This window comes from Ambystoma mexicanum, chromosome 5p (genome assembly GCF_040938575.1).
Source record: "Ambystoma mexicanum isolate Mex_15411 chromosome 5p, UKY_AmexF1_1, whole genome shotgun sequence".
Lineage (NCBI taxonomy): Eukaryota > Metazoa > Chordata > Amphibia > Caudata > Ambystomatidae > Ambystoma > Ambystoma mexicanum.
The window spans coordinates 171,129,144-171,140,001 of record NC_090930.1 but is presented as its reverse complement, the minus strand read 5'-3'; the positions used below and the strand labels follow the sequence as shown (position 1 = coordinate 171,140,001).

The 10,858-nt window shown below is 45.7% G+C and overlaps 1 protein-coding gene across 2 annotated transcripts in view; it reads right to left on the bottom strand.

Moving 5' to 3' along the window:
• Positions 1-4,905: 4,905 nt before the first annotated feature.
• FGF16 (fibroblast growth factor 16) overlaps positions 4,906-10,858 on the bottom strand; it is a 44,855-nt gene continuing 38,902 nt past the window's right edge. Inside the window, exon 3 of one of the 2 annotated variants that reach the window (XM_069612583.1) lies at positions 4,906-6,037. In XM_069612583.1, the coding sequence (XP_069468684.1) occupies positions 5,792-6,037 (246 nt within the window). In that variant the 3' untranslated portion in view covers positions 4,906-5,791. The remainder of the gene's footprint in view (positions 6,038-10,858) is intronic. The other variant, XM_069612584.1, reaches the window with a different exon arrangement.

Genomic DNA, 10,858 nt, shown 5'->3' with positions numbered 1-10,858 from the left:
CGGAGACACATGTGCCCAGTCTACAGACCTCATGAACTAGACATGTATGATGCTATCATGACCTGTGAGGATGCCTTCATTTCAGCGTGAGGAACCCTTAGTGGCATGTGCAGCATCACTCTGAAAGCAACGTTCTGGTGCTGCCTTATGGGGAGTTGTGGCAAGTGGGCGGGAGGGGGTTGCATTGTTGGCCTGTGGTTGCCTGCACTGTGTGAGAGGAGTTTAAGGCTTTTGGGAGACAGCCGGATAGACCTCTAGGCGAAACGAGCAAGGATTCCGATAAACACCTCATGCTTGCCCTGACGTGCGATGCCATGGCAGGCATATATCTTAGCAGACCTCTGAGCACAGCGCCTTAGCGTGCTACAGTGAGCTTTGACTTGTTGCTCAGCTCGGCAATCAACATATTAGGGAAGGTTAAACTGACACCTCTGGTCCTCAAGTTTCAAACAGACCTGTCTTTGGAGGAAATGTTCTTGCCCCCATAAACCTCACGGTAATGTAATGGGTGGAGCTTCCAGATTGCACCGCCTACCAATTATCTGAGCCTTGTTTTGTTGTACATGGGGTATGATGTATCTGTTTCTGACAGAGAGAGCGTGAGATGGACTGAGAGAGAGATATTGACAGTGGCAATGTGAGATTGTGAAATGGGACCTGCCTTCAAGAGGCCAATAGTCGCACGCGGAGGGCGAAACCAATCATTAGGATCTCAAAGGATAAGATTGCTAGATAGGACCCAAATCACACATTTTAACAATTCACACGGAGACACATGTGCCCAGTCTACAGACCTCATGAACTAGACATGTATGATGCTATCATGACCTGTGAGGATGCCTTCATTTCAGCGTGAGGAACCCTTAGTGGCATGTGCAGCATCACTCTGAAAGCAACGTTCTGGTGCTGCCTTATGGGGAGTTGTGGCAAGTGGGCGGGAGGGGGTTGCATTGTTGGCCTGTGGTTGCCTGCACTGTGTGAGAGGAGTTTAAGGCTTTTGGGAGACAGCCGGATAGACCTCTAGGCGAAACGAGCAAGGATTCCGATAAACACCTCATGCTTGCCCTGACGTGCGATGCCATGGCAGGCATATATCTTAGCAGACCTCTGAGCACAGCGCCTTAGCGTGCTACAGTGAGCTTTGACTTGTTGCTCAGCTCGGCAATCAACATATTAGGGAAGGTTAAACTGACACCTCTGGTCCTCAAGTTTCAAACAGACCTGTCTTTGGAGGAAATGTTCTTGCCCCCATAAACCTCACGGTAATGTAATGGGTGGAGCTTCCAGATTGCACCGCCTACCAATTATCTGAGCCTTGTTTTGTTGTACATGGGGTATGATGTATCTGTTTCTGACAGAGAGAGCGTGAGATGGACTGAGAGAGAGATATTGACAGTGGCAATGTGAGATTGTGAAATGGGACCTGCCTTCAAGAGGCCAATTGTAAGTAGGAGGGCAGGGTTCAGTTTTGCTTTGCCTTGGGTGGCCTACTCCCTTCATCCCCCAACACACTGTCTCCCCTCTAAGAGCTCCCGCCACCTTGAACTGCAGACACAAGCATCAGCAGGTAACCAGAGCGAAAACGCTGAAGTCTATCAGATGTCAGGCTCTTCCATATGGACAACATACTCCCAAGTGTCTCCGCCAAACCCATAGAAAGCAGACCAACACCTAGGAACAGGCCACTCTTACCTTCACACATCAAGACCACACGCTTCCATGTACCTCTTCCACCAGGGACCTTCTTGTCCCTTTTTTCTTACAGAGCCACGCTTACCGAGGCCACCAAAAGTGGCAGAAGGACACTATACAAGACCACTTACATTAAATTATGCTTGTAAGCTAATATTGCACAGCAGCCATCAGTGTTTGAAAGTCATTTGAATGGTTCCACTACACAGTTATAAAATATGTTACTTATTGTGATCAGCCATTCACGAATTGTGATAGTCGGGGAATTCCCCCGATAACCAATCACTAATTGTGTCCCACAGAGAATTCCCTGATGGCCATTCTCGGATTATGATTGTAAGGGAAGTTTTGTGTTGATCATTCCCTAGTTGTGATTCTTAGGGAATTCTCTGATGGTCATTCGCTAATTATGCATATTCGTGAATTCCCCTGGTGACAATCCCCTCTAGTTCTGATCCTCATTGAATTCCCTGATGGCCATTTGCTATTTCTGATTGTCAGGGAATTTCTCTAATGATCTTCCTCTGATTTTGATCCCCAGAGACCTCCCTTGTTGATCATTTGGTCATTCCTGATTCAGTCTCATAAAGTCAGCTGGTCTCTAACCCCACACTAAGGCTGGGTCCCTGATTAAGCTTGTATCGCGGCATCCAGTCCAAATCGCAACATAAAATCCTCCAGATACTATCATCACGATATATAAATTATCCCCAATCTAGTCTCTGGATATGCACTTAATCTTGCATTACCAAAACATGAACCTGGAAAGAATGGCCCAAATTTACTGTACTTGACTCAAATATGCCAGGACTTGTCACTTGACCCAGTGCTGGATTGTGTGGCTTATGCTTGATTGTGGATTCCACCATCACGCCCTAAGTTAGGATGCCAATGTTCTAGTGTAGGTGCTGCGTGCTTGGTGACTGGTTTGACCAATTGCTTTTTTATGTCAATCTAATGGTCTACAGAGAAAATGTCTAAAATAATATCAAAAGAGTGTGGCGATGTATTCCATGAAGGAGCGGCATTGACATTTGCTGCTCTAAATTCGTAACCAAGCGATAACTTCTATAGTGTGTCACCGAAAAAGTGCGATGTGGAGAAATGATAAGACTCGTTGATGGAGACCTTTGCATTACCGGCCGCCAGGTACCGTTCTTCATCTGGAGACAATTGAACCCTGTCGTAAAGAAGCTCTTGATGATAGTATCAGATGGAGCCAGGTCTTCTAAAGAGATATGGAGGACATGATGATATTATTGCAGCTGGGAGGTTTGTGTTGCGACTGGGATATGGAGTGTTTTTCAGTGGGGGAAATTGCCTAGAACTGCTGGCACTCATGAACATGGTCTTCTAAAGTGGAGCAAGAAAGTGACTGGCTGTTTTGCTTTGCACTCAGCCCAAATCCAAGTCCAACTGAGTGATGAACATCTTCCTATTGCCATCTTTGCCATGAATATCCCTTCCAGAATTTGTCGTAGATGGGTAATATTACAGAGAGCTATGCGTAAACATTAGTTTTTTAGTAGGGTGATTGCCAAGATAATGGGCCTCATTACGACCCTGGCGGTCCGGGATCTACGGTACCGGTAAGCATTCCGGTACCGTAGTTCCCGGACCCCCATACTACGTGCTCTGCTCGCGGGTGCCGTTTCACCCGCCAGGTTTTTCCTGGCGGGTGTAACGGCACCCGCGAGCAGAGCACGTTGGATGCACCGGCACAACTCTGAGTGTGCCGGTGCATCCGACGTCCCCATCCCCATTCAGCCCTATGGGCAGAATGGGGATCGGGACGCCCTTGATTCCATCACCCGAAAATGGGCAATTACCGGGTCTGCCAAGCTCGGCTTGACCCGGTTCTTGCCCATTTTCGTGTGCCGGAAAAAATGCTACTCCGGAGTTTTACTGAGGCCCAACAACTTGTTATTTATAAAGCACTTTTATCCAAAGTGCTTTACATAGAACATATGAACATACATTATTATTACCCTATCGAAATTGGTATTCACTTTATCGATCTTGGGAAAGATGATCAGCTGAGTCGAGTTTGCTAGGATTTGGACCGGGGACCTGCTGATCAAAGCAACAAGCATTCAACTCACTGAGCTATCTTGGCCAGAGTGATTGCTCACTATGCCTACCAGGTTGATGCTTCAGATTTGGTCAAGGAGAGAGTAAAACATCTTCTTGTGAAAATCCTGGTGGGTTCCTTTACTTCCTCTGGACCTTCTCGTAGGTCTTTGAAAATCATCTTCGGACTGTGATCTTAATCGACAAAAATTGGAATTTTGGGAATTTGATGTGATGAATGTGTTTACGGAATCATGGGTCAGTATTGCGTGGGTTGGTGGTAGTGTGTAAGGTAGGGTAAAAAGATTTTCAAAATAACAAAATCTGGACTACCCACAGACATAGAGGTAGGACTAAAAACACACCCATCAATAAACCCTGTCCCCTCCCCAAATCTGGATCCCACAGTATTTTCAGCACCTCTCCTGGATAACAATGGTGGGATTTATTCTATAAATATAACCCAGTTAATAAATCATGTTCATTCTAAAGGAGTTTTTGCTCTGATAGATATTAGAGGCCTTTTCCATGTGCTTGTTTGCAAAGAGTTCTCTGTGGTGCAATCAGTTTGTTTGTGGCTGGTATCCCCAACGTTGCAGGTTCAAACCCGTAGAGATCTCTTAAATTGTACTGCAAACCTTTTATCGCATTATATTTATTCCGATTGTGAAAATGTAAACAATTTAATAATTCCCTGCACTTAGCTGGAATTGTGACAGTGTTTGCCCTCCCTTTATTAAAAACCGGAATGGGGTTTTTAAATTTAAAAAACATTTGGGATGGGTTTGTAAAAAAAAAAACCTTTGGGACGGGGAGGCGGGGACAAATGGTCAAAAGCCGGGACGTGGTTTTTAAATTTAAAAAAAAAACCTCAGGGAAGGAGTAGTGGGGCGGGGGACAAATGGGCAAATACCGGGACGGTCCTGGCAAAACCGCGATGTCTGGTCCCCCTAGTAAGGGTTCAAGAAACAATGGAAAATAGATAAAGTAGGTCAGCTGGAATCTGAAAAGAGTTGATTTTTGGAGAAAAAAAAGTGTTGAATGCTTGACGACCTATATGGCCAATGTCATTTAGCCTATACCCACACCCCAACCAAAATTTGCAAACGCACCGGTCACGGCAAGCCAATGAACAACAACAAATTAGAAGAGTAGTCCACAATATAAAGACAATTTTATTGCCAGCAAGCTCTTAGTCAAAATTATTATTTTGTCTCTTGTATCAGTAGGACCTTGTTTTTCCCCCCATCCCTGTTGGAAAAAAAACCCTGGTCATAACATCTCTCATTAAAAATAAAATTATTTTGAAATAAATAAATATATAAAATAAATAGAATATACATTTTCATAAATAGGTTTTGTCCTTAGGCACAGTATCCATGCTTGTATCTTAATAACGTTCCCCACAGCAGGAACATCACACGTCGGGATCAATCCATGAACCCACACATTATACCCAAAGACCACTTCTTCATTAGGGTACCATCCAAAGGTTGGTTCGTATTTCCTTAGCATATACCAATTCCAAGCTTATCAGCAGCATCTGTGTCAGTTCTGTGGTGCTTCGTTCCCTCGTGCATCCATAGGTTTAGGGGTTGGCTTGTTTCTTTTAGGGTGTCATCCATGACATGTGATATTCCACTTTCTTCCTTCGAGTAGCCATCGGTACGGAAATTGAAGACCAAAGGTTTTACATAGGGGCCCCCACGTCTTGCAGTACCCACTGCGGTACGGGAAGTGAAGACCAAAAGATTGTAAGGAGAGATGCCTTGCTTCTGGTACCTACTCTGGTGAAGAGCAAGGATTGTACATGGGGGGGCATCTCGCCTTCTGGCACCCACTCCCTCCCCGATGAAGATAGCCATGATATACGTTTAGGACGGTGAGGAGCGGCATTGTGTTGAAGTCCACGTAAGTGCTTTTCTAGGGTACCTAAGTAGTTTATAGGAATGACTATGAAAAGAGCTTCAGCGAGGAGACGAGCGACCCAACTCCGGTATGTACACTGCTCGGAGGGCCGAAGGCAACATCACCTATAGTGGAAGAGGTCTCTGTACATGACCGGGATTTTGGCGGTTTCCACAGGCCTGGGTAAGAAGTGAGTAAACTTCTGATGTCTTTTAGTCCTGTATCCTTCGCGCGGGGAGCCATCTTTGTTTAAGGCCACGTAGTACTGTCTCTCCGAATCCGAATGCTTGTACAAGGTGGAGGCGTACGTGTTGTACCAGTTCTCTTCGAACTGCTCGCGAAAAACGCACTCCCTTGTTAACTTCTTCTGTGAAACAAAAAAAGGACTGAATTAAGACATGCATTGCTTGTAAGATTTCCATGTAATCTACATGTACAGTTCTTGGTCATGTTTGTATAAATACGGTATAACAGAAGCGATTACAATACGAGTCTTGTTCTTTTATCATCAAATGGAAAGTTTCGGTTTACAGTAGGGTCAGTTAAGAGGTGGTTGATCTGCTCTTAAATGTATTGCAAAAGCTTCCAATTTAAGCACTCGCCTCAGACATCTTTCATGAGCCTCAAAGCAAAATGTGAATTCACAACAACCTTGTCTTGTCTATACTTTTAAGTGGTGTCTTACTTTGATTAAAAGTGTACCCGCCTTCTGAAATACTGCACATTTTTATACTATCACTCCCTTCTCGTTCTGCCTCGAAGAGGACCTATGATTTCAATTCACCGAGATTAATTAGCACTGCTATCAACTAAGCAGGCGCATGGACATAGAAGAAACACTTTATCATGGTTACAAAAAGATATGGCAAGGGGAGACCAGTGCCTGTTCTCAAAAGGACTGGAACACATGAACATTGCTTCAAATGATAATTGCTTTAAAGTTATGTGGTATATCTTCAGCCCTGAATATTTTAGATTCCTCATACCCATGCTTAGAGGCCACTAGCCATGGCCTGCGGTCATGACCAGTGGTGACTTTGTTGGGGGATTTCTTATGGCCATACCACGGGCCCACAAGCCACCTGTTGTGGGCCTTGGTCATAGCCAGTGGTCACTTTGAATACAGGATTGCCCTTCAACCATGTCTTGACCCTCCAAGCCACCTGTAATGGCCACTCACCATGACCTATGACTGACCATCGCCAGTGGTCAGGTTTTCAGGGTCTTGGTTTTTGGCCATGCGTAGGACCCTTTAAATTGACCTATAATGACCGCTGTCCCCCTTTTGGACTCCAAATGGGCCATTGGCCTTGTTCCTGGGGCACGTTTGTCAACCCTGCCTGCCAAGACACCTCAAGTTGCACATGACCATGGCCACTTGTGACCCCCCCCCTAATTTGGTGAGCCGCAAAGGTGCCTGCAGCATGGTTCCGGCAGCCACCCAAAGTGGCCACAGGTTCTGGCCTGCGACCAGGCCCAGTGGCAACTTGCTCCCATCCCTCATTGCAGGTCCCGGGCCACTTGGTGACCACCAGGTGTAGCTGTGCCAATGGGCTTCATGCTGAGCACAAAACTTGGCTTAAGCTTGCGCACCCAGCTGGTGGGCAATGGGCCTCCCACCCAAAACTGCCATTTGCTTAAAAAAATGGGGGGAAAGTGCACCATCCTCGAAACGCCACTCGCACGCCATAGGGGGTGGGCACCCAAAAGTATGATGCAATATTCCTTCTGCTGGTGGGCTTGGGCATCCATGAACCCCGCCAAAAGACCACGGCCCACATAATAGCAATTCAAACACAATAGCTGCCTTTAAAAAACAAAACAAACAAAAAAATACACCCCCTCTCTTAATGTACCTGATTGGCTGTCTTTAGGCTAGCCATTCTAGTTACCTTTTGCAGTATCTGTAGACCCTGGTGCGGTCCACAGACACATAAGACCTATTATCTCCCTGGAAATATGGTATGTGGGTCTGTGGATAATCCACCTGGAGGCAAGTACCACTAACTGGTTTTTGGCCACATTTAAAACAGTGCAGGATATATTTACACCAAACCACAAAATGATCATGGGCGAGTCCAAGGTTTGGCACTAATCTGTCCAGCGGTCTTGTCTGTATTAAGAGCAAAAATGAGCACCTGGGAAATTGTCCGGAAACATCAGGTTCTGGGACCCCCAGCGATGCTTTTGACCTCCACTTTGCTGACCCCATTTTAGTTCTTTTTTTGGGGAGAAGATTTCTGAGGATTTCTTGAACAGTTATAAGTGTCTCAAAAAGTGCTCTTCTTATGGGGAGACCAACTGTACCATAACTACAGTTGACCCTGGAGGAAGATGGATCTGAAGAGGAAGAAATTCCAGCGGGCACACCGCACTCCCTCGCTTAAAACCGACACAGGAAATGATCACTAATTATCAATAAACAATGGACATCTATTTGAGGTGACAGTATGGACGTTGGAGAAAATGTTAAAGGTTTAATCTGTTTAACCAATCAAACATTAAAAAAAACTACAGTTGAGCCTGTAATATATATAAGATTAATGAGTGATATAATATGTAACATATAAAATATTAGATTTGCACATAGTGCTTCATGCCAGATTCTTCTTTCTTCTAAGTGCTCTAGTAGTTGTTATTATCAAACTAAATGGTACTCAATTTCGATGGATCAACGCCTACCAGCCCAGCGGGATGCCAGCTAGTGGAGTGCGGGTGGCCCTATGTCAGAGGAAAACATTTCTCGGAAGGATAGCTCAGCGGCAACGTGCTTGCCTTGGAAGCAAGACGACACAGAGCCAGACAGGTTTGATCCCTGGGTCCGCGCTTAGAAACCTCTGGGTATTAAGCGCGTTATAAATAACCTATCATATCATATCATAACATAGGGGCTATCTTCCTAAGCACTGCAGAAACAATGGAAATTCCCCTTATAAAACTTTCTTGACAACAATTTGGAAAATGCATAAAACACATATGTGAACAATTGGATCCAGTGGAAACCTCTTGGAAATAGCCCACTGGAATTCATACCAGAGCAACTGACACTCCACCACTACACTGCCAATGTAACAAAATACAAGACAACTAAACAAGATAAGGAAATAGAGCACCACATTAACTTCAAAGCACAGTATGTCGATGGATCTCTCACTTAGGGGTGCTTTCCTTGGAAGTAACAAAACCGAAATAAAGAGAGGCATCACATTGGTGACCCCCTTTAACGGAAATTGTTCTATTGAGGCCAAGTGACAAGGACTTTTTGAGGGCCTGGTATCAAGAACGAAGATATGGGAGGATGGCGGCTAATGAGCCAGTAGGACGCAATGCATTGGTTACATGGTAGACCATCCATAAAAGTACATACAAGGTCTCTGATGCAACTGTGATGAAATTTGAGAGCAGGGGGACTAGGTCACTACTTCATTGCAGAAGACTGGCCAGTGGCTGGAAAATTAGTACTTGTGACCTGCATTGCAGCTCCTGTTTAGGGTGACCAGTGGGGGTTGGTCTGCAGCGTGATGGGGAGCAGGTCAAGGGACGGGTAGTAACAGACAGCATGAGTGGGACAGCGATGGGGGTGGCAGAGGAATGAGGACCATTGGGCTGTCAGAGGAGGAATGGGAAGCGGGGCAGAGCAAAGTTGTGATCGTGGCAGGTGTGGGGCAGGACACCGATGTGGGCACTGTAACAGAAAGTGGGTCGGTCAAAGACACTGATGGAGGGAGGATCGAAATAATGATGGTCCGAAGTGGGACAGCTGGGAGTTGCGGAAATGCACAGCATGGTACTGTCATGGAGTATAAGGGGGAAAACGCGGCCTAACAGAAGTCTCTTTCAAAAAGAGAAATGTGTTCGTTATGTTTTTGGGAAGAGGTTTTGGGAAGGTACAAACCAGGTAAATCGACCGGAAATAAACAAGCCTACATCATTGGCCCCGCCAACCAATATAGTCTCAACTCCACATTCCTGCCCCCCCCCTAAAGGCTTCTCCAGCTCATCTTCTAACCCGGCTGCAGCCTGAGTATGTTTGTCGACCTACCACAATGTTTCCAAAAGGGAGACCCGGACCCACATGTTAAGACAATGTACTACCTGAAAGCTCCCCGACACTTTCCAGGCACCTCTCTTTGAGATTCTGGGATCACCAAATCCCCTTCCCACGACTGATCTTCCACCTCTCGTCCGATAAAAAAAATAACCCTCCCTCCTACTCCACTCCCTCTTTATAAATCTATTCATCATCTTCTCCTTTACTTGTTCCTCTGTTCATTCTCTTTACTTCTCTCTACAACTGGTATTCCTACATATTATCCCCACCAAACATATCACCGTACATATGGTCGTTTGTCTCACCATAGGTGATATTTTTTGGGGGGGATAATTTGTGGGAGCGGGGGTTGAGGGGGTGGCCCCTGCACATTTAAAAATAATGCAGGGTTTGCAGGTGTGTCCCCCGCAGGGTGGGTCCATGGCTCAATATCGCCGCAAATATGCGATATTTTTGTATCGCAATATTTTTTTGCTGGGATATTAACACATGGAACCCTACAACTTCCTCCTTTGCTCTCATGACTTGATGTCCCTCCAACTTTACTTCAGACCCCTCTCTGCCACTTACGCCACCTCCTCCTTTACTCGTTTTCTCTCGTCTCTCCAACAACCACCTGTCTCAATCTCGGATGCACTGCTCCAAGTCTCCGCCTCCAACAACCAAAGCTATTATCATGCGGAACTCCCCTTTTAAACGTGTCTAATGCCTCGCCCTCAGCCGGGCTTCACGCAAGGGTTTTCAAGTGTAATTAGAGATATTTGCAAGGGTTAAGTCCATTTTGTTTGTGTTGGAAGTCACTTGACTCTTTTTGAGATGTGCCGGTCTTGTGTGTCTCACTGAGCGAGTCTATGTATGGTGCATCTGATATCTCTGATTGTGATTCAGTTCTGCAGATATTCGCAGTGATCTGTTCCAAATGCGTGGACACAGCTCTGGTCCGACAGAGATATTCAGAGTGATCTGTTCCAAGTGCGTGGACACAGCGGTGGTGTGACAGAGATATTCAGAGTTATCTGTTCCAAGTGTGTGGACCCAGCGGTGGTCCGACATAGATATTCAGAGTGATCTGTTCCAAGTGTGTGGACCCACCTGTGTTACGACAGAGATATTCAGAGTGATCTGTTCCAAGTGCCT